At 34.5% G+C, this 23,696-nt stretch overlaps 3 protein-coding genes across 5 annotated transcripts in view; 2 read left to right on the top strand and 1 right to left on the bottom strand.

Annotated features, from left to right (window-relative positions):
• Nucleotides 1–2,498: 2,498 nt before the first annotated feature.
• LOC111460349 (origin of replication complex subunit 5) lies at nucleotides 2,499–11,292 on the bottom strand. Of its 2 annotated transcripts, none has more exons than XM_023103582.1 (6): nucleotides 11,018–11,292; nucleotides 8,277–9,127; nucleotides 7,764–8,180; nucleotides 6,114–6,423; nucleotides 5,922–6,036; nucleotides 2,499–2,974 (listed from the first exon to the last, which is right to left on the bottom strand). In XM_023103582.1, the coding sequence occupies exons 2-5, from the start codon at nucleotides 9,104–9,106 to the stop codon at nucleotides 5,986–5,988; spliced, it is 1,608 nt and encodes a 535-aa protein (XP_022959350.1). In that variant the 5' UTR covers nucleotides 9,107–9,127; nucleotides 11,018–11,292; the 3' UTR covers nucleotides 2,499–2,974; nucleotides 5,922–5,985. The 2 variants fall into 2 exon arrangements, with proteins under 2 accessions (XP_022959350.1, XP_022959349.1); XM_023103581.1 differs by having other exon boundaries at nucleotides 8,277–9,137; nucleotides 11,018–11,291.
• A 1,823-nt stretch (nucleotides 11,293–13,115) lies between these two features.
• LOC111460350 lies at nucleotides 13,116–18,599 on the top strand. Of its 2 annotated transcripts, none has more exons than XM_023103584.1 (9): nucleotides 13,116–13,294; nucleotides 13,746–13,826; nucleotides 15,360–15,449; nucleotides 15,552–15,718; nucleotides 16,666–16,735; nucleotides 16,847–16,926; nucleotides 17,302–17,364; nucleotides 17,509–17,585; nucleotides 17,926–18,354. In XM_023103584.1, the coding sequence occupies exons 1-9, from the start codon at nucleotides 13,217–13,219 to the stop codon at nucleotides 17,952–17,954; spliced, it is 735 nt and encodes a 244-aa protein (XP_022959352.1). In that variant the 5' UTR covers nucleotides 13,116–13,216; the 3' UTR covers nucleotides 17,955–18,354. The 2 variants fall into 2 exon arrangements, with proteins under 2 accessions (XP_022959352.1, XP_022959351.1); XM_023103583.1 differs by lacking the exon at nucleotides 17,926–18,354 and adding an exon at nucleotides 18,382–18,599 and having other exon boundaries at nucleotides 13,119–13,294.
• A 3,798-nt stretch (nucleotides 18,600–22,397) lies between these two features.
• The window catches only part of LOC111460401 (bifunctional L-3-cyanoalanine synthase/cysteine synthase 1, mitochondrial), a 4,316-nt gene continuing 3,017 nt past the window's right edge, over nucleotides 22,398–23,696 (top strand). Inside the window, exon 1 of the mRNA XM_023103649.1 lies at nucleotides 22,398–22,740. Coding sequence (XP_022959417.1) covers nucleotides 22,558–22,740 — 183 coding nt within the window. The 5' untranslated portion in view covers nucleotides 22,398–22,557. The remainder of the gene's footprint in view (nucleotides 22,741–23,696) is intronic.

Raw genomic sequence — 23,696 nt, 5'->3', positions numbered from 1 at the left:
ATCGAGTTATTAGTCACTGCTTACTGATAGTCGATATTGTCTATTTTAACCTGTTACGTATCGCCATCAGTCTCATAATTTTTTATTATTTTTCTTTTGACGATTTCATTGACTTTTTGATTTGAATATAACATAATTAAATATATCATGTTTTTTAGTGAGGGATAAATAAAACTGTGTGCTACAACTGAAACATGGGACGAAAGTCAAAAGGGAAATAAAAGCATTTAAAAAAAATAGTAAAATTATGTCCGAATTTAGTTATTACCAAAGAAAATTAAATAAATAAATAAAAGGAAAAAACGCGTTTGAATAAATATTTTTCTTTGTTTCGAGGCGGACTGTAAATTTTTAATAAATTTAATTTCTCCTTTTTGCCCTTCCACCTTCCACGTGTCTCCCTGCATTCAATTTCAAAGTCAACCCTAATATGGTAATATCTCATCACTTTTCAATGCTACCTCCAAACTAAAATACTAATTTAATTTAAAATCGTTCATATGACCTGATAGTTCGAATCACATGAATTACTCAATCTAATCTCGGGGTTATATATATGTATTTTCAATTTTGGTTGGGTTGAATTTTTAAAAAATTAAAAACTTGGGTAGGTTCGGGAGTTGACTTAGGTCAATTTGACTAACCTGAAATAAGGTTATAATTCAACTCAATCCAACTTTATACTAATTTTAAGATTATAGATTATTGTAAAAATTAAGAATATTTAATATTTGTTATCGATGTTAGTGATGCATGGTAACATATAAATGTTTTATATTTGAGCTATATGATAATTTAATTATTAATGTAACATCTATTCTAAATAAATATAATTTTTTAAAAAAGAACAACCCGACAACCCAACCCAACAGAGAGTTGGGTTAGGTTGAGTTGTGAACTCTATTCGAGTTGGTCCAAAAGATTCCTCCAACCCGACACGCCACGAATTTAACATAAATACAGATAATACAAAATAAATACGTTCTAAATGCGCACACATAATAATAAAAAACAATAATAAACCGCTTTTTAACATACATATTCAATTAATATACTAGTTGGTCTATTATATTATCGTATTTAGATCATTAATTGATGGGTACATCTAAATATCTATCGGGCGACGTCATTATTAATTTTAATTTGAAAATTTAATAAGGTCAATTATTTCTTGGAGACCAATTTTCAATTAATTAAGCTCTAATTGAATAGAAATTAGATTGGATTGGATATAACAACCCAAACAAAAATTGACTAAAAGTTAGGGTAGATAAGTTGCAACCTCCAAATTTAATTAATTAATTAATTAATTAATTGAAAATTATATCATTATTATTCATTAATAAATATTGGGATTTTTTTTGTATATTAAAAAAAATTAAATAATTAATTAAAGTCAAACTTGGAAATTACAATTTTAGACATTGGTCTTTCTTGCACACAAGATCATTTAAAAGTTAGGTAAAATTAACCCTATATTACAAATCCTATAATTCAAATGCTTCTAATTTTGATTATTTTCATTTATATATGTACCAAATTTATAAATATTACATCATTTATTTTTTCTTTTATTCTTCTACGCAAAAAAAATCTATTCATCGAAATTACTTTTTTACCCTTTTATGAAAAGTACTAAACATTAATACATTGTTTCATTAATCTAACTTAACTTCCAACCATCTTTTAGTTAAATATGTTTGTTTCCCAAAAGTGAAAACATAATATTTTACCCTAATCTTAAAATTTATTCCTCAATCCTGCAACTACCCTAACGACAGCAGAGTAGAGACGAAGACAAAATATAATTTTAGACCCGAACCCCATTTAGCTAATGGACAAAAAACTTTCTCCACTTCTTCTATCATTCTCTGTTCAAACGAAAGTTTGTCGTCTAGTTCGAGGTGGGTCCCACAGGGCTCCAACGTCGTAAATTGAAAGGATTTCAAATCTAAGAATCGTGACAAATAATAGGAAACTTTTATGGAATAATTAACTAAACAAGAGAGACTTTTAAGACCACCTTGGTTAAAACTAGAATGCTACCTATAAGACACAACTACCATTACCCAATGTTCAAGCCAAAGGCATCTAAGCTATAAGACACAACATACCCTAAATATACATTTTAATAGTTCATTCATACAAGTCGTATCAAAACAACATCACGTGATACATGTGTAATAGTGGCTATGCTTATTCGATCAAACAATCAAGTCGAATAGACAATTTTGACATCTCTAATGATTCATTAAAGCTATTTGAGTTCAACAACTTCCAAATTTCATTCAATGAAACAAAGAACTTCAAAAGATTAAGAAATCTAATTAAAACTACAAACTAACCAAACCATAAAGCTGAATGTATTCTAATAATTATGAACACAGCTCTAACAACATTGAATTACCCAAGAAAAAGTATAAAACCCTGGAACAAAATAATGAAAAGAAACCATAATTTGTTTCCCATACACTATAACTACAGGCTAGCAGAGGAGAGAAAGATGAACACTTGGGTATCAACATCAATGGCATTAATAGCATTTGACAAAGCTGAGTAGTAGCAAAATAAAGCAGTTCATAGAAGAAGAGTTGAATGCAAGATGGGCAAAGAAAGCAATGGGCATTAAATGAAACAGCATTATCTTTTGTCAAAAAGGAAAGGTAGAAGAAAGTTACCGATAGATTTCTGGTGGAAAGTAGGGTCTAAGTTGTGGAAGATGGCCCAAAAAGGGGGCAGCATTCTTGAGCAACTCACAATTAAAAGTACATATCTACTTCCTTGAAAAGGTAGGTGCAACTTTCATCCTCTTTTAATATATTCTCAACCACTGCCGACGGTTTTGAGAGGCAGAGGAATAGAATAGGGTGACCTAAGACACTGCTAAAATAATCCACTGTTTTCCTTTTCTTATCTCTCTGCTGTTCTTCAACCCATACTGCAGTAGCTGGTAACTAACCATCTTCAGGTTTTCCTGCCATGGAAAGTTGTTTCAATATATGTCATTTCATGATCTAAAGCCTCTGAAGAAGAACATTAATTCATGCCACCTGCTGTTTTTTTCGAAGCTCCACACACCCATGTGAAGCATTCATTTACGTTTTTGTATTTTTTCTCTTTCGTGGATTAGATCTGGTCCTTTTCTTCTCTAAAGCTCGTCATTGAGCTACTGGTGTGCTACGTTAGGAACCATGACTCTTCATAATGGTATGATATAAGCTCTCGTGGCTTTACTTTTGGTTTTCTGAAAATGTCTCTTACTAATGGAGATGTATTCCTTACTTATAAACCCAGGATTATCTCCTTAATTAGCCAACGTGGGACTTCCTCCCAACAATCAAGGAATACATCTCATTGGTATGAGGCCTTTTTGGGAAACCAAAAGCAAACCCATGAGAGCTTATGCTCATACAATTGTGGAGAGTTGTTATTTCCAACATGGTATAAAAGTCATGCCCTTAATTTAGCCATGTCAATAGAATCCTCAAGTGTCGAACAAGGAAATTGCTTGCCTCGAAAGTGTAGTCAAAAGTGACTCATGTGTTGAACAAAGGGTGTACTTTGTTCAAGGGCTTTAGAGAAAGGAGTCGAGCCTTGATTAAGGAGAGGTTGTTCGAGGGCTACATAGACCTCAGGAAAGGCTCTATGGTGTACTTTGTTCGAGAGGAGGATTGTTGGCTAATTTAGAGAATGATCATGGGTTTATAAGTAAGGAATACATCTCATTGGTATGAGGCATAAGTGGACAATATCATATCATTGTGGAAAGTCGTTATTCCTAACACAATCCTCAACATGCTATTGAGTTTAGCTGATAACTCGGAAGTGAAAGAAGAAATAGTAGCCGGGTACGGAGAAGCAGAAGACTTATGGATGATGAAGAAGAGCATGATATTGGAAGAGATTTCAGTATCACATTAAAGTTGCATCAATAATGAACAATGGGAAGATTCCATTCATCAATAATAGATTAGAGAAGACGTAAGCAACACAACTAACCATAGTGTGCTTAGGTGCAAATTAAATTACTCAGCATGAATAGCACAACTGTGAAAATTGTCAAGCAAGCTAAATTTAGAGACTGCATCCAAGGATGAAAGGTCCTACTTTGCTCACTCTCTAAATTTAGAGTCACTATTTTTCACTTTGCGACAACAATACTGAAACCCAAATCTGGGCACATAGTGTCATCATTTTGACAGTGTCAACTAGATGTTTGGAAGCCTGGCTGATACAATCTCAGTTGTCATGGATTCACAACCCTCTAAGATCCTAGTCATACTCATACTGAATCCATCAATGTGAATCTAAGTTTTTGCTCGCTCTCAATGGGACGCATTAATTGTATAACAGTCCAGCTGCTTGTGTAGGGCCTTCTATGTCTCACTATTGCCATCGTCACTAGTTTGTCACACCAACCATTCACCGTCACCACTCGTTCTAGAGTCGTAACTTGCCATCGCTCTTCCAACTCCCTAGCACATCACCATTGTCTATCATCCAACTTTGCGATGGTTCTCCAAGTCACTGAAATATTCCTGTGAGTCTCATTTTGTTCTTGGCTGAGTTTCTCTTTGTGAGATCTCACGTTGGTTAGAGAACGAAACATTTCTTACAAGGGTGTGAAAATCTCTCCCTAGCAGACGCGTTTTAAAACCTTGAGGGGAAGCCTAGAAGAGAAAGTCCAAAGAGGACAATATCTGCTAGCGGTGGGCTTAGACTATTACAGATGGTATCAGAACCAGACACCAGGCGGTGTGCTAGCGAGAACGTTGGGCCCCCAAGGGGGGTGGATTGTGAGACCCCACATCAATTGGAGAAAGGAACAAAGCATTTCTTATAAAGGTAAGGAAACATCTCCCTAGCAGACGCGTTTTAAAACCTTGAAGGGAAGCCCAGAAGAGAAAGTCCAAAGAGGACAATATTGCTAGAGGTGGGCTTGGGTTGTTACACTCTCTCACTATCCCGTGATTTGCTAGTGGCTCTCTCGATCTCACCGGATCAATTCATGGTTCAATAAAAAACCCGAGCCTATAACGATCCTTCACACTCGGTTTTCAGCTTCTCTTTCACCATCATGAAACATAATGCTACATCACTCAACACCACCTCCAATCTCTACCAGTAATCTTACTCATTAAACTACCGTCTTCCCTTGTTCTTCTATGCAACATAACAAACAAAAACTGGGACCGTGGATTCCTAAGTGTTAGACTATTTGAGTGGAGATATTAACATTTTTCATCGGTTCAAATCGTAGCCTGGTCACTCATCACTCAGAGTAGCATTTGATCGGTCGTTACAAAAATGGGGTCAATAAAATTGATAAAATGCTACATCACTCATTGGATTGTTGTAAAAAGTCATCCAACAAACCGATAGACCTCTGTTTGTTGGGTCGGAGAATGAACTCATTAGAGATATACAATTGGCTACTGCTCCAATATTTGGGATAACCTGCTTACTTGGAGAAACAAAAAGGAATCAATGTACAAGGACCAATGCTGAAGTTGAATATCAAACACTTGCTTTGGGGGTTTGTTTTTTAATATCAATGAGTGCTCGACTCAGCTTGCGTGCACATCTCATCAGACAACTATCTATCTCTACTACATTTGGTTGCCAAAGAAATTATAATAGTTCGAACATTCTCTATAAGCCCTTTATTCTTTATGTTGATACATGGTAGTTCATTTGTGTTGGGAATTTGTGAAGGGATGCAGATATAGAAGCTTTTGAAGAAATTCATGATTGAGATTCAAAGTTCAATCAAAATTGTTTTGTGATAGGCAATTAACAATCAGCACAGAAAAATCTCGAGCATCACGACAGAACAAAGCAGATAAGTCATCAGTTCATTTACGAGAAGGTCGACAAGCATGTTAAGAAATGACGTATATAATAATGCTATGCACCCATACCTCTTGGCACCTGAGAATCTGGATTCTTTCTGACATGTTAAGAAATACATTTCCTTATCACAACTTATCTTCTGTACATGTATTTGGAGAGGGGAAACTTAATACTCCTTGCCACCTGATGATTAGGTCGCACCGAAATCAGATATACAACTAATACTCAAAACCAAAGAAGGCGTTATCGGAGAATATTACCTTCGAAGCCATATCTTCAGACACTGTAGAGCGATATCGTGTAGAACCTTCTAGTGGGCAACTTCCTCCTTTGACCACAAAGTTTGCATTGCAGAGGCTGGAAAGTTGCAGGAGAACATCAGACATGAGTTCGCTATCCTCATTTCGACTATCCATTACAACATCTTGCACATCTTCGAGCGAGGTTTCTGCAACAGACGTAATGCACTGAAATATTGCAAGCAATCTCTCCAATGGAAAAGTTCCAGGTCCTTTCATTAGCAGCTCCTGTTCTGAAATTTCCTTCTGCTCAATTGCCTTTTCAGATGGCCTAAAACATTGTTAACAAATTACCTAAGCTATTAAACTGAATAATGGCTCTTTTATATGAACTAGAAGTATTAAACAAAAAAGATTGGCATAATTGGTGTGTTCATTAAAACTTTATTGATGTACTAAGACGGTCAATTTAGCTTTACCAATTTCCATGTGTACAAAGAATCAAGAACTGAACATTGTCTTTCATTACTAATTTTTTTGACGTCTTTTATTATTCATTAATGTTAGGATCGCACAACAACGCACACACTCGATCAAGATGAACATAAAGAACAGGTGAGAGAAAATTCAAGGAGGAATATTGGTTAAACGTTTTATTGATGACTTCAGGTATGACACCAAGAGAGAATAAAGAGAATGAAGAAAATCCATTTTGGAAGCACTGCCTAATGGGGTATATATAGGGTTTCAATTTACTAAATATAGCTTTAACAAATTTGGTCGTCTATGAAATATAATCTACCAAATCTCTACGAAATATCTACCATATATATCTATCAGATCTTTACAAAATATCTGCCATATATATTTCTACCATATCTTTTATTGGTTCCATATCCCTGTTGAGGATTGTTGGGGGGGAGTCCTACATTGGCTAATTTAGGGAATGATCATGAGTTTATTAGTAAGGGATACGTAGGCCTTTTGGGGAAGCCCAAAGCAAAGCCATGTGAGCTTATGCTCAAAGTGGACAATATCATCCCATTGTGGAGAGTCGTGATTACTAACATGGTATCAGAGCCATGCCCTTAACTTAGCCATGTCAATAAAATTTTCAAATGTCGAACAAAGAAGTTGTGAGCCTCGAAAGTGTAGTCAAAAGTGACTCAAGTGTCGAACAAATAGTGTACTTTGTTCGAGGACTCCAGAGGAGGAGTCGAGCCTTTAAGGGGAGGCTGTTCGAGGACTCCATAGGCCTCGGGAGAAGCTCTATAGTGTACTTTGTTTGAGAGAAGGATTGTTGAGGATTGTTGGGGGAGTCCTACATTGGCTAATTTAGGGAATGATCATGGATTTATTAGTAAGGGATACATCTCTACTGGGATGAGGCCTTTTGGGGAAGCCTAAAGTAAAGCCATGAGAGCTTATGCTCAAAGTGGACAATATCATCCCATTGTGGAGAGTCGTGATTACTAACAATCCCAACAATTAATATCTCTAGCTTAAATAATAGATTGTCCCTAATGTTATCATATCATGCTACATCGTCCTAGATCCTTGAAAGAGTACCAATAAATAAAAAGATATCCTGTATAATTTAAGTTTTTTTTTTTTTTTTTACTTGCACGTTGCATAAGGAAACTCGTGTGAATAAAAAGGTTGAAATATTACCTCTTCTTCCTTTTTCGACTACTAGCGCCCCCAGTAGAATCAAACAGTGATGCATCAAGTGTAGCTGGATTTCTTGAAGCAAGAAAAGCTGAAAGAAGAAGATATTTTGCAGAAGTAGACATGTGAAAGTCCAAGTCCTCAGAAGAGTCAAACCCACCAAGTTTCTTACTGCCACCTTTTCTCTTTGGTTCCTTTAAATTATTAAGTTCAGAAGGCTGAGATGAAATTTTAAATATCTGATTCAAAGCAGGGGCAATATGTGGCTGAAAATGACTGAAACGTGCCCTCTTGCTGGACTCATTGGGAACATTGTTCAGATCACCCGAAGCTTCACGGTACGTTTTATACAATGATGAAAAGGCTATGGATAACTCATTCACTTGCCTAGTAATTCTACAGAATGGCCCCAATACAATACTGTTTCATGGGATACAGAAGCATGTTTAATGAGAAACTCAAGCAATTCAAGCAATTCAAGCATGGCCATACAGTAAGAGAGAATGGAATCCTTACCTCAGAAAGGATGAATACATCTCTTGATTAGTTTGATTCCTCGAAAGAATTTGACGAAGATCGTCTTCTGTGTACTCAGAGAAATAAACAGGGATGGGCTCCAAGTAACCCACATTTGAATAGTATGTGTCAGGTGAAGTATTACTGATGAAGAGAAATCCAACCTCATTCATGTTTAAAACTTCATGGAGATTAAATAGAAAAGGCAGTATGCTTGAACTCTTGTCCCAGTTTCTAACGAGTTCCAAGTTGTCGAAAATCAGGTAGATCATATGTCCATGCCCTTGTCCTGTCAACTTCTTGGTGCTTAGCTTTCCTGGGTTTCCCTGAAGAGTATTTACGACTTTAACCAAGGCTTCACGAAGAAAGTTAACGAAATCTGATGGCTTTTCACAGCGCTTTGCACTCAAATATCCACTGCCTGCATCTTTTTGATGAAGTAATAACTGATTCAAGATAGACTCAAATAGAGTTCGTAAATTATAACAAGTGCGACAGCTAGAATAGACAAAAGGACGGTTGAGATGACGGAATGTCTGTAGAATGACACTGGTTTTTCCCGATGACGTGCCACCATAAACAAAGAGGGGAAGCATGGGAGAATTCAGGGGACCTAAAAGGTTAAGGAGTTCAAGAATTTGAGTATGACGTCCAGGAAAACTAGATAGGAGATCTTCCTTACTAATGGTATCTTCTCCAAAAACAAGATCATTAAGAGTTGGAATATGTGGATGATATGTCTTCTTAGTTTCACCAGAATCCCTTAGAACAGCCGCTGCCGAGGACCGGGTTGTCCTTCTGTTAGATTTCGAGCTTTCTTCTTTAGACATTCTTCGAAGATCCTACAACAGCTGCAGAAATCTGAAAATTCAAGAAGAAAATTTGAGTACAATCTTCATCAAATACATTAGTATGTCCTTGGTGTTTTACAATCATTTCCCCAACAGATTTATAACGCCAACCACTTAAAATGTCACAATATTAAACTAAACACTTCCAATAAAAAGAGCGAGAATTTATTCGATATTTCATTCCTCTCATCGTGGGTTGATATGTTCCGTTAGGGCTAGTTATGTGGCATAGTGCAACTAATACTCCATAGTCCATTACATTGAGGCCTACAGCTACCCAACTTTATATAGGTACAAAGTCTGCAGATATAAGGTCAATGAGGAAATCAATTTTCAAGGTATCAGAGCACTTTATAGCTCAATCTCCTAGGGGGGCCTCGAGCGTAATGGCATCTCTAGTTTCTTCATCCACAACCACTAAAAGTAATACAATTTCCTCTCTGACACAAATGAATAGCAAGCCAAATTATCTAATAAAACTATATGATACCACAAATTGTAAAAATATATTACCTTTTTCAAGAAAAATTCGTAGTTTCTATCCAACCGAAAGGTCCATAAAAAAGCTCTTATGACATTAAGCTACAACTTGTTAACCTGAACCTCAAAAGCATGCCAAGAAGAAGACTTTTGGGGCTGTTGAGCAAAGCAATGGACCAACTAAAGCAAGCAAATAAGTTCTGTCAAAAGAAAGAAGCCACAGGGCAAGTGAATAACAAGTGGTCTTGAGTTTCACTTTTGTCTCCCCTTCTTGGGGTAAGAATTCTTCCAAAGCCATTAGCAAAGATCTTGGTCACATGCATGAAGTTCACTACAGAGATCTTTAAGGTCCCAAAAAGAGTCGTTAACCCAGTCAAGAGTCACCTGTAACAGCCCAAGCCCACCACTAACTGATATTGTCCTCTTTGGGCTTTTCCTTCCAAGCTTCTCCTCAAGGTTGTAAAAAGCATAAGCTAGGGAGAAGTTTCCATACCCTTATAAGAAATGTTTTGTTCCCCTCTCCTACCGATGTGGGATCTCACAATCCACCCCCCTTGGGGTCCCAATGTTCTCGCTGGCACACCGCACGATGACTTGCTCTGATACCATTTGTAACAGTCCAAGCCCACCACTAGCACATATTGTCCTCTTTGGACTTTCCCTTCTATGATTCCCCTCAAGGTTTTAAAACGCGTCTGTTAGGGAAAGGTGTCCCTACCCTTATAAGGAATGCTTCTTTCCCCTCTTCAACCGATTTGGGATCTCACACCATCTATCTCGTACATTTTGAGGCTATATAAAGTCATGTATGTTATATTTGTAAAGCAGACTCGAAAAATGTAGTAAAAAGAGCATTTGTGTTTTCCTTTAGCCAAGGGCTAAGTTTCTTTACAATTCTATGTAGTTTAAATTGCATGTTTAGATTCATTCAAGTTTAACACGATCAATCTTGCTTGTGGAGTGATTTGAATCTCAAACAAATGTTATTGTCTTGAGATATTCAATCAACAAGGTAATCCGAGTCTTACTCCCCCTTGGAGTGAAATCAAATTGATTCGAGGGTTTTAGCATTTGTGAACTACGGGTTTGCATGTTGCAGATCATAGAATCTAACCCCAGATTTCATATCATAATTTCACAATTGAAGCCCATTCCCAAACTTTCCTTCTTGAACAATCACAGGAAACAAGAATTAAACGTAAAGAAAGCTAGTACCATGATTTAAATAGTGACATAAACACACTGAATACTAAACCACCATATCAATCACAGTTAAGAAAACAAGGGCAAAATACAGATAACAAAATTCCAATCAAACAAATCGAGGAAATGGAGCAAAAGTAGAGGCTAAGAAGCACGAAGAAGAAAAGGGAGGCGAACACCGACACAGAATTAGAACTTCAATATTACCAGTCCAAGGAGGAGAAAGGAGAATGGAAGGGCGGCTGAGGGAGAAGTCGCTAGGGATTGAGGTCCGTGGACTGAGTGTAATGTAAACCCTATCTCTTTCTCCCGTCTTCTCTCTCCCTGTAACTGCGACTCCGCTTTCTCTATCAACGTCGGCGACACACTCGGCAGCCGTGTCCTGCGGAAAAGTTGCGACGCACGCCGCCGGCCGCCTCCTATCTGAAAAATTGCAACTTTTTGTATGAATAAAATACAGTATTTGGTCCAAAACCGTCTGAAATTTCTTTGTATGTCAAAATTTTTATTAAGGCAAAGGATGCCTTTCTTACACATGGCGGGAAATTTTTCGAGATCATACAAAATAATATATTAAATTTTACGTCTAAAAAAAAATAAAATATGTATCAATTATCGCTAAATTATACTCATGTTCGTAGTTTATTACTAATGTTTTGATCAAGTTATGATTTTCGCTTGATCTACGTTGTTAGATTGTCTTTGTCTCTTTTCCTTTGGTTACGACGAACTCTCTAGCATTTACAGGAGCTCAATGCAGTTACTTGTAAGCAGTGAAGGAATCAATTTCTTTTGATGTCGAAGTCAAAATCTTCTCGAGACTACGATCATGTAGAAAAGTGCTACCATTGAACTCGTTCTATGTCACTCCACAAGTGCTCGTGTTTGTACTTGGACATATTGTACATGGTGATCCATTGCTAGAGCGTTGTGTGTATGGAAAAGTTTTGCAATGAATGGTGGAGAGGAGCCGATGTAAGTGAGGACACGACTAGTTGCTCCCCTTTCGCTTTTATAGATCAAATTTGCAACATCTTCCTCTTATAGAACAACCTTCATCCCGTGCGTTAACATTGCATTCAGTTAGCATCAATCAATTTGGTGATATAAACGCTAGATTGAGCAGATCCACACTGAAAATGAATTTTACGAGAATATACTAAAAGTTGACTTTAAAATACTAGAAACTAGCTATAAACAACCCCAAGAAACTAAACAATTAGGTTTGTTTTATATTATGACTTTAAGTTAGTTTTTTATAGGCCTATTTCACTTTACGTTTCCGAAATGTCATTTTCACATGCTTGGTGTCACGGTCATGCTCATCTAGGGCGTGTTGTCTGTATCTGCATGCCCATGCCACGTTGAACCATTTATGTTATTCCATGTTGTATTGTTTTACTATTGTATTTTCAGTTTGTATGACTCTTCGGTGAAATCATGTCTAAACTTGAATTGCCCCATAGAGGGATATGACTAGTTGTCAACTTTTCCACTAATTTTGTACGACCCTTCTGCAAAATCACATGTATTCTAATTATTTGACCTAATGATATAAAGTTACTCAAATAGTCGTATATCAATATGAGAGGAACCAAATAATCGTATATCAGTATCGTAAATTCTAATTATTTGACCTAATGATATAAATTGACCTATAAAACGAGATACAATTGAACTTGAATAAGTCATTGTTGGACCTGAGCAAGCTATTATTTGACTTGAATTGGCCACTTAATGAGCAACTAAATGACCCACAAAACGAGACACAATTGGACTTCAATAAGCCACGGTTGAACTTGAGCGGTGCATTATTGAATCTAAATGAGCCACTGAACGAGCAGTTGAATGAGCTATAAAACGAGATACATTTAAACTTAGATAAGCTATTGTTTGACATGAACGGTACATTAGTAGACATAAACAAGCTATTAAATGAGTCGGGAAATAAGACACAGTTGGACTCACTAAACTATTAGACTTGAATGGTACATTATCATTTTTTCAATTGAATAAGAAATCTATTATTTCTACGTGTTGGATGATGAAAGTCCCACGTCTGCTAATTTGGGAAATGATCATGCTTTATAATCAAAGAATACTCTCTCTATTGTATGATGCCTTTTGGAGAAATATAAAACAAAACTACGAGAGCTTATGCTCAAAGTGGACAATATCGTACCATTGTTGAGAGTTTTCGTCTAACTATTTAGGGCGTAAGAAATTTGTTATTTATTTATTTATTTTTAATTAATTTTTACCAAAAGGGTTTGTAGTTTAGGATGGCGGGTAAGCGAGGAGAAAAGAAAAAAGAAAATAAATAGAAAATTTTGGAAAATGCTATCTATTATCCGAGCGATTGGCAACTGAGAAGCCGAAAATCACTGACAACAAGGTAGGAAGAAGATGGGGGATCTCTACGCTTTGGACTTCGATGGAGTTCTCTGCGATAGCTGCGGAGAAAGCTCTCTTTCTGCTGTTAAGGTTCGCCTCTCTCTCACTTTTCCCTTTTGGTTCCTCTCAAAATGAATGAAAATTTGACTGAAAATGTGTTGATAGGACTCTCTTATGCCAATCGGCAATTCTTCGTTCAATTCAGTGATGTGAGGTTCTGAGAAATTGATAGATTGGAGGTTTAGATGTATTCGGTTGCCTAATGTGTTTGTTTATTCTGCAATTGTGTTGATAGCACTCTCTTATGCCAATCGGCAATTCTTCGTTCAATTCAATGCTGTGAGGTTCCGAGCTATTGATAGATTGGAGGTTTAGATGTATTTGGTTGCTTAATGTCTTTGTTTTTTCTGCAATTGGCTGGCGTTCGTTTGAATGTAGACTGAGGATCGAAGGGAGAACTTTGAATTGTTTTTTTTTTCTTCATAAGAGTAATTCATGAGTTGATTGGTTGTGCTTTGTGCTTCTGTTTGAATGTTATCAGGCTGCTAAGGTAAGATGGCCTGACTTGTTCAACGATGTGGATTCGAGCTTGGAGAATTGGATTGTGGATCAGATGTACACAGTGAGTCGTTATTGATCTTTAATTGTTTCAATCTGTATGTTTTTTGGGGGTTGTGGATGTTTTCTTAACCCATACGGTTGTGAATCTATCTATCATCGAAGTACATGACAAATTTTGTAGTGGGTTTATAGATATTCTGTAATTTAAACGTTCTATTCAATTTTTTTTCCATTGTTTCAGTGTTTTAAATATAGCTCAGTCAAATTTAAAGATTGAGAAACATAAAACTAGTAAAATATGTTCTTATGAAAAAGACATTCGAGAAAAAGAAGAAAAATGGCGATAACCGAGAGAAAATGAGGGGGCAGGAGTTTAAGCGACCTGTTGTATCTCAAGGACTTGGTGTTAATTAGTTGCAGGCAAAAGATATAAGGTTGTTCTGAAATAGCTTTATGCCTTCTAGATTTTTCAAAAAAGTTCCCTTGTTTTCTTATAGCCTGTATTCAATTCATAGATCAACCATCTTCTATAGTAATAGAAATTGCCTTTTCTTCTAAGAGTTAGGATTTGGAGTCGGTTAGGAATCATGACCCTCCACAATGGTATGATATTGACCACTTTGAGCATAATCTCTCATGGCTTTGTTTTTTGTTTCCCCAAAAGGCCTTAGACCAATGGAGATGTATTTCTTATCTAAACAAATGATCAACCCATTAATTAGCCGATGTGGGACTCCTTTCCCAATAATCCTCCCCTCGAATGAAGTACACCATACAGTCTCCCCTGAGGCCTATTGATCCCTCGAACAGCCTCCCCTTAATCGAGGCTTGACTCCTTCTCCGGAGCTCTCGAACAAAGTACACTCTTTATTCGACACTTGAGTCACTTTTAACTATACCTTCGAGACTCACAACTTCTTTGTTCGACATCTAAGGGTTCTATTGACACGGCTAAGTTAAGGGCATGGATTTGCTACCATGTTAAGAATCACGACCCTCCGTAATGGTGTGATATTTTCTACTTTGAGCATAAGCTTGCATGACTTTGCTTTTGGTTTCCCCAAAGGGTCTCGTACCAATGGAGATGTATCCCTTACTTATAAACTAATGATCAACCCCTTAATTAGCTGATGTAGGAGGTATTCCTTACTTATAAACCAATGATCAACCCCTTAATTAGCTGATGTAGGACTCCTCTCCCTGCAATCCTCGACCATACTTTATATAGTTTGCTTCTTGTGTTTGGCTCTTTTTATTTGGTTGTTCTTTTAGTTTTGAACATCAAATTTTAATAAGGAAAAAAAAAAAAAACAAAAAAACAATTGCGCAATATCTTTAATATTTAAAATCATTCAGCCATAGGTCTTCTAAAAGAAATTAAGACAAAAAATAGAGAACTGCCGTGAAATAACTCCAAGCTTTTGTTCCAATCTATCCCCCACTTTATAACCCTTCATAATTATACAAAGAAACTGGTAATCTTTCTGGGGCATTTTTATAGTATTAAAGAGGGAAAAGCCTCAGAAATTTCATTAGCAGACTGAAGTTTTCAATAAAAATACTGTTAATATAACTAATGCCTGTAATGTGGTAGGTCCGCCCTGTGGTTGAAACTGGATATGAGAATTTGTTGCTGGTGAGGTTGCTGTTGGAGATGAGATTGCCTTCAATTAGGAAATCTTCGGTGGGTATTTGCCCACAGTTTTGCTTCAGTTTATAATATCAGTTCTATTGACATGCTTAGGAAATTTTGCGGACATTACATTTTATTTTTTCAATTAGAAAGGTTGCAGAAGGGCTCCTAGTTCAAGGAATATTGGAGAATTGGTCAAACCTCAAACCAGTCATCATGGAAGAATGGGGAGAGAATAGAGATGCTCTCATAGACCTTTTTGGAAAGGTTAGAGATCAATGGATGGATGAGGACTTAACAACTTGGATCGGTGCAAATAGGTACTTTGGACAATCTTTTCAAATGAAACAGATATCCTGTTTCAAACTAATGGTGGATAAAGCCACCATGGGAATTTGAGTACTTTTTGGTAGCTTTCGTTTCTTTTGTTTGAGCTACAATATCTTTGTTGTCCAATTGACCTTCTCTATTTAGTAAGAAGATAGCGAGAAGATAGGCGGTTGGAAAGGGGAACTAAGCATTCCTTATAATGGTGTGGAAACCTCTCCTAATAGACGCGTTTTAAAACCGTGAGACTGACGGTGATATGTAATGAGCCAAAGCGGACAACATCTGCTAGCGGTGGGCTTGGACTGTTACAAATGGTACCAAAGCCAGACACCAAGCAATGTGCCAGCGAAGACACTGAGCCCCCAAGAGGGGTAGATTCTGAGATCCCATATCGGTTGGAAATGGGAACTCATCATTCCTTATAACTGTGTGGAAACCTCTCTCTAACAGACACGTTTTAAAACCGTGAGGCTAACGGCAATATGTAACGGGCCAAAACAGACAATATCTGCTAGCAGTGGGTTTGGGCCGTGAATCTTTAAGCATTTAAAATTAACAAAAAAAATAAAATAAAATTAAGCTGACACCATGGGAGAGACAACTATGAAAACGTTTGAGGCTTTAACTATGGAGAAATGTATCTGTTATTCATCAAGAGGATGATACATTAGTCTAGCTACTTTTTAAAAAAAAATCGATTGTTACTTGTTTAACATTATTGTAGAATAACTTCAGGCTTATCCAGATGGGATAGTCCAAAAGCTCAACTCTTATTTAATGAAATCATGTTCTTTTTAGTCCCGAATGACATTTAATATATCCGACACTGATGTTGGCATTCACTCTTGGTCAAAACTGGCATATTGTGAATCATCATATACAAATCACTTCTACTTTTAGATTTGGAAGGCTATTGCATCTACAACATTGTGTACAGATTTTATCCAGGTGTTTCTGATGCTCTGAAGTTTGCAAGCTCAAGGATATACATAGTTACCACAAAGCAGGTTGGATCCACACTTGACACTTACTAAACTCTCTAACACCATGTATCTTTCCTTGGAGTTATGCATCTTCTCACATATCTCATATGCTTCTCTTCTCTTTTTTTGGCGCAGGGTCGATTTGCCGATGCTCTACTACGAGAACTTGCAGGAGTGGCCATACCTCCCGAAAGAATATATGGTCTAGGAACGGGGTTAGTATATTCCTCTAGCATAATTGCCAGCAGGGTTGTTTCCAAATTTGCTACAACATCATGGTTCAACACAAATATTCTGGAATTTTACCAAATAACTTAATTAAATGTATAATTAGGCTCCACTCATGCAAATTGATATTTTTTTTCATGTTCGAACCACAGTGGACTATTTCATTCTTGCTAATTAAAATAAATAGAGTCATTAACGAGAAAATGGTTTGTATGAGTGCAAAATTAACTACAAAAAGACTTGATATAACTCTGCTTATAGAGAGTTATCAATAATCTTCACTAGCTCTTTGGATTTGTTTGACATATCATGAAAATATTTTCCCTCATTTCTTCTTAACTAACATTATTGATTCCTTTCAGTCCGAAAGTAGAAGTTTTAAAGCTGCTTCAAAAGATGCCTGAGCACCAAGGATTGAAGCTGCAGTAAGATATCTCTCATATTTTCACTCATCAATATTAGCATTGCCTGTTATAAGTGCCATTATACATGTTTTGTTCCTTCTTTTCTCTTCTCTCCCTTCAAAAGAGAGAGAAAACTAAGAATGTATGTGCTTTAAATGTGGCCAGCTTTGTGGAAGATCGATTGGCCACTCTAAAGAATGTCATCAAAGAGCCAGAATTAGATGCGTGGAATATATATCTGGGTACTCCTCCACTCTCCCTCTTTCAGTCTTTTCTCGAACATAATGATACTTTCATATTATCCTTTGACGTCCTAAAGTCCTTTTGAGAGAAAAGTTATAGATGAAGGGTAAGAATCCACTAAGTAGGAACAAAGGATTCACATCGATCGGATAAGAGAATGAGTGCCAGCAAGGATGCTGGGCCTCGAAGGGGGGTGGTTGTGAGATCCCACATCGGTTGGGGAGGAGAACGAAACATTCTTTATAAGGGTGTGGAAACCTCTCCCTAGCAGACGTGTTTTAAAAACCTTGAGGGGAAACCTAAAAGGGAAAGCCCAAAGAGGACAATATCTGCTAGTAGTGGACTTGGGTCGTTACAGTTATAGATGAAGGGTAAGAATCCACTAAGCAAACGCATAACCAAGAATAAAGGATTCACATCGATTAGATAAGGGAATGAGTGCCAACAAGGACACTGGCCCAAATGGGGGTGGATAGATCCCACATCGGTTGGAGAGGAGAACAAAACATTCTTTATAAGGGTGTGGAAACCTCTCCCTAGCAAATGCATTTTAAAAACCTTGAGGGGAAGTCCGAAAGAGGACATATCTGCTAGCGGTGGGCTTGAGTTGTTACAGTTATAGACGAAGGGTAAGAATCTACTAAGGAGATGCATAACAAGGAACAAAGGATTCACAATTGCCCCTTCAATTTATCTAAGGTTTGATATCTTAATTTTCTAAGCTTTGGCTCTGTTGCTAATGGCTGCATATGGGCGTTCATTTGATGAGCATTAATCTTGTCTTACTGCTAATAGTGGACTGGGGATATAACACACAGAAAGAGAGAGAGGAAGCAGCTGCGATTCAAAGGATTCAACTTCTTCAGCTATCTGACTTCAGTACGAAGCTCAAGTAAGCACTTCATTGTTTCCAATTCATATTTATGTATCCTTTTTGCATATGAATGCTAATACTGATTATCTATTACATAATTTGAATTGATATTCATATTTGATAATTATCTTTTCGTTTACCCTTTTCATATTTCTACTTGAGATTATGAGATTTTGAGGTATTTGACTTCTAGTTAAAATTCAATTTTGGCGGAATTCATTTTATTTTAGTTCCTATTCTTTAAAATATCCTAATTTAATGTTTTACTTTGAATGGATCTTAAAATTAGTCCTCGTCGTTGGCTTCAAATTAATAATGGTTGAAATTTAGGGTTGTAGATTATCGAACTTTGTCATCACACATCTCGGGTTGTAACTTCGTACATAAGACCATAACTCCAAAATAGTTAGGTAAGTAAATTCAAATCCCTTGACTTAAAGTTCTTATACTAGTGTGAGATCCCACGAAGAGGGGAATGAAGCATGATGTGGAAATCTCTCCATAGTGGATCCGTTTTAAAATCTTGAGGGAAGCTCGAAGGGAAAAGCTCAAAGAGGACATAAAACCTTGAGGGAGAATATCATTTACTTACATTGTCATTTACTTGTCATCATTTGCATAAAAAAACATCTATAAGATATACAAGAAAAAAAGTGTTACTAAATAACGTTCAAATCATTTTTCAAGGACGAAAATGAAATAAGGTTAAAGTTGGGAGTACGAAAATGCAAATTAGAATACAAAATTTGACATGTGAGAACCAAAGAACAATCCTAATCAAACTTGTTCTCTAATGCAAATAGAGACACAAACAACCACAAAATGGCAAAAAGAAAAGAGAAGAAAGTACAAAATTTGGAAACTTTGGTCCTCTTTCAATCTTTTTCAATACATTTTCTTCCCTTTGCTTCTTTGCCCATTCTTCAACTCAAAGGCCAACCCCTCTATCCCTTCTCGGAATCTCAAAATGTATATTTTTGTCTCTAAACTTAAATGACGGGTTCTTGCTGTTTGTCAGGATTGCTTAATGAATGGATCAAATGACATCAGATATAAAATCAAAACGATCGTTCATCTAAAATTTAAAGACTAAATTAGCTCATTTCAATATTTATCGACAAAAATGTCTAATGTTTTTTTCATCTAGAGAACTCATTAGATTGTTGCGAGCGGAACGAACATGGCGTGCTTTGGAAGAAGCGATCTATTATCAAGCCGTATTATTAGGAAAAGCATCTATAAATACTCAAAGTTTCATATTAGAAGCAAGTTTCAAGAAACTGCTCGAGTTTTAGCAAAAGCCACCCTCCGAGGTCTGGTACTAGATTCGATCCTATTTGTCTCTTTTTTTTGTTTTTTTTTTTCGACTTCACGAATTATGTGGTAGAAAATTAAATCATTAAGAATAATTGTTTATAATAAATTTAAACCTCCACCACCCTAATTTGGGATCCACCAATTGCATTTGGGAATAATGATGGTTGGTAGGAAAAGTAATTATTATGCATTATTTTAAATCATTATAATATAATATATTATTAGTGTAAAATATTTTATTATGCATAAAATAATTCCTCATCAAACAATATTATTTTTCACATCCTTAATTTCTCAAGAAAATTAATATAAAAATATTTAATCTAACTTTTTTCTATGAATAAAATAATTGAACAAAAAAAAACATAGATCATTTTAATTATTTAAACAAAGTAATATGAAATATTTTTATATATTTTAATTGAAAAATATTAATTTTGCATCTCATAGAGTAAAAATCATTACTTAAAAAGAAATTAAAAAATATATATTTAAGTTTCAAAATACTTACCTAAATTATATAAAAAAAAAAAAAATCTTGCTGACGAATATATTATAAACATATTCAATAAATAGCTTGCTTAAATTAAATTAAATTTAATTTATAAAAATAATTTGTATCATAATTTATGATAAATGAATAAATCCCCCAATCAAATTTTACCAGTCAAACCATATTAGACTCTTTTTGACCGTTGGAGTTCAGCCGCCAGCCGCCCCCTCACGTCTCACATACATTGAATGAGAATTATTTTCTTTTAAATAATATATTTTTTTTAATTTTGAAAAAAAAAAACCTTTTTGAATTAATTTAATCGAGTTCCTCAATGGGCACGGTTCCCATTTTATTTTTATTTTAAATATGTATATTTTAAAAAATAAATAAATTATTTTTAAAAATTCTTAAAAAATTGATATTTAAAAAAAAAAAATTAAAGATAAAATACAAATTTTAAAGATATACTTATTAATTTAGCATTATATAAATAATATTTACGAATAAAATTTAATATATTCACCCATGGATATAGTTCGACGGGTTAACCCATATATTATTGATCAAAATATTAAATATTTAAATCTTTATATCAATATGTCGTTGAATTAAGAATATGACAAAAGTATAGTTTGAATATTAAAATGCAGAAATTCGAACATATCTCAACAAATGAGACATTATTTACCATTTCAAATGTCGATATTAAATCATAATATCATATAAATAATACACATTTTTACTTGTCGACGTAATATATATATATATAATTTATTTTGGAAATTTCCATCGGCATCAATATTTTATTAAATTTTAACGAGATGTAATTTATTTATTTATTTACTGAAAAAACTGAAAAATCCACATTTGTTGATTTAAAATATGATTAGAACAATAACAAGACGACAAAACAGGTAAAATGGAGGGACAGCGGCCACGTGGAAATTCAGCACAATCCCGTAGGGCCCACTTTTCCCGTGCATGTATCTCCCACCTCAAGATTCCTTTCACTAAAGTTTGAAACCTAATTTCAATAATTCGATGAATAATAATAAATAATAATAGTATTATTATTTAAAAACGTCATTTTATAAGTTTTGTTCTTATATTATATTTTATGTATATATATGAAAATATTATTTATAAATTTTATCTTATTAATTTACCAAAATTTTAAAAAAGTGACAAAATTATAACCTATAGTTAATGATTGAAACTTTATATTAAGAAAAATGCATTTTAAATTTTCAACATATTTTAAGGAGTTTTTTTTTTTGTCCAGTAATTACAAAGCGAAAAAAAAGACATTAATATTTGAAATATTATTGATATTTTATTTACTAAACTATCTAATTTCACCTAATACAATTTACTATAATTATCGTGTTAATTTAATTATATTTTTGTTAAAGGATTAAAAAAAAAAACCGTCCATTAAATATCTATAAACTTTTAAAATGTCAAATAAATAGACGGTACAATTAGTCATTTATAAAAATTCATCGGTCCAGTGATTTATCATACACAAAATAAAAAAGTCAAAGATCAAATTCAAGAACCGTTCATATTTTAATCTCATATTACACCGGTTGGGTTGAGGAAATCTTTTAGATTAAGCTAAAATTTTAGGCTGATTGGATTTGTGATCCGAACAAACCTAATAAAATTCACAACCCAACCCACCCAAACCTTTTATTTTTAGGTTGATTGGAGTGAGTTGTCGGGATTTTTTTTTTCAATTATTAAAAAAAATCATACTTATCTACCGTACATATTACATTAATAATCAAAATGTAATAAAAGTCAAACATTTATATCGGTCAATGTTAAATATTATTAATTTCGGTAATAATCTTCAATGTAAAGTATGGTAGAGTTAGATTGTAAATCTATTCTTAAGTTGGTCTCGACAATCGTTTATGTAGTAGACCAATTTGTTAGCATCTCCCGAGCTATTTTTTATTAATATTATGAATAGGCTGTTTTATTTTTTAGTTTTATAAATAATTTTATAAATAAAAAGTATCATTTTAATGTTAAAAAAAAAAATGGTATTTCGAATTTTTCAAATACGAGTAGAATAATAATAAATAAATAAGGTAATGCAGAGGCAGCAAATGAGAGCCAAAGGAAGGATATCGAGTACAAAAGGCGGAAGAAGCCATTGGCGACCATCACTCCCAATTTCTTCCTCTAATTTCATCTCCTCTCTGTAATTTACCATCTCTCTAGGGCTCTACTTCTTCAAATTTCTCAAAGAAGCAGATTCCAGTAATCGACATCAATGGCGAGTGCCGCGTCGAGGAGTTTGATGAAGCAGAGGGCGGCGATTTCATCCGGCGCTTGTTCGTCGATCAGGAAACTATTCTCCACTCAAACGGTTCAAGATTCTTCTTCTTTTGCTCAGAGACTCAGAGATCTGCCGAAGGATCTTCCTGGAACAAGCATCAGACGAGATGCTGCTCATGTGAGTTTCTCGATCCCTTCCGATTCCGATTCTTGTCTTTCTTTGAACTGCTCCATACGCTTCCAATGAACTTCGATTATGCTTTCTCCATTTCTTTGTTCTTCAGTTCTGGATTTTTCTGATACCAATCAGGAACGAGAAGATATGGATAAAAAAATAATTTTCTTAAGAAAATAAAAATAATTGCTGTGAAATTTTTAGGGTTGCTCAGAAAGAGGGTTGTAACTAATTCGTGTACAGTATAATTATTTATTTTATTTTTAAAAAATAAAATAGTCATTAAAATTCGATAATTGTAAAAAAGAGTCTTATTAACTATATTTTAAAAGGGATTCTATAAAACATAATAATAAGCTAAATTAATTGAAATACTTTGTTTAAAAATAGAGTATTCCAAGATATTTTTTAATTATTTTTTAAAAGTTTAATGATATTTTAAATTTAAGGGTATTATTAAATTTTTGAAAGTTTAAAATTATTTTTCAAATAAAATATAAAATTAAGAAAATATTTATAATTAATTTAGCATATATATAGGAAGCTAGAGACTAAAATAATTATTTTTGAAAAATAAAATAAAATATTTTGGAAATTACATTTAAAAATCCAAAAATACCTTTTAATTGGAAAATACAAAGACCTAATAATAATAATAATAATTAATAAAACTTGAAATTAGTTGCCAAAAGGGTTTATTTGTTTTTATTTTTTTTTTTTTTTTGGGATGGGAAAAAGTAAGGAATTTATTTTTTATGATGAGGACACGAATCACTAGAGAAATCCTTATTTTATTTTATTTTTAATATTTAATTGTTGGGTTCTGGTTTCAGTGGGATGTTGTCTTTTAAAAATTAAATTAAATATTTTTAAAATACATAAATTAAATTTAACCAAAATCAAATAAGAAAATATATGTTTAATAACACAACATAATGCTTTTTTTTTTTTTTTTTTTT

This window comes from Cucurbita moschata, unplaced genomic scaffold, assembly GCF_002738365.1.
Source record: "Cucurbita moschata cultivar Rifu unplaced genomic scaffold, Cmos_1.0 Cmo_Scf00023, whole genome shotgun sequence".
Classification (NCBI taxonomy): Eukaryota; Viridiplantae; Streptophyta; class Magnoliopsida; order Cucurbitales; family Cucurbitaceae; genus Cucurbita; species Cucurbita moschata.
This window is presented reverse-complemented; position numbering and strand designations above follow the sequence as displayed.

Coding starts and splice junctions, on each gene's coding strand:
- LOC111460349 (XM_023103582.1), bottom strand. CDS start 9,106: ATGTCTAAAGAAGAAAGCTCGAAATCTAACAGAAGGACAACCCGGTCC. Junction 8,181..8,276: donor ATGTATTCATCCTTTCTGAG/GTAAGGATTCCA, acceptor CCCATGAAACAG/TATTGTATTGGGGCCATTCT. Junction 6,037..6,113: donor CTGAAGATATGGCTTCGAAG/GTAATATTCTCC, acceptor CCTAATCATCAG/GTGGCAAGGAGTATTAAGTT.
- LOC111460350 (XM_023103583.1), top strand. CDS start 13,217: ATGGGGGATCTCTACGCTTTGGACTTCGATGGAGTTCTCTGCGATAGC. Junction 15,450..15,551: donor CTTCAATTAGGAAATCTTCG/GTGGGTATTTGC, acceptor TCAATTAGAAAG/GTTGCAGAAGGGCTCCTAGT. Junction 17,365..17,508: donor CACCAAGGATTGAAGCTGCA/GTAAGATATCTC, acceptor AAATGTGGCCAG/CTTTGTGGAAGATCGATTGG.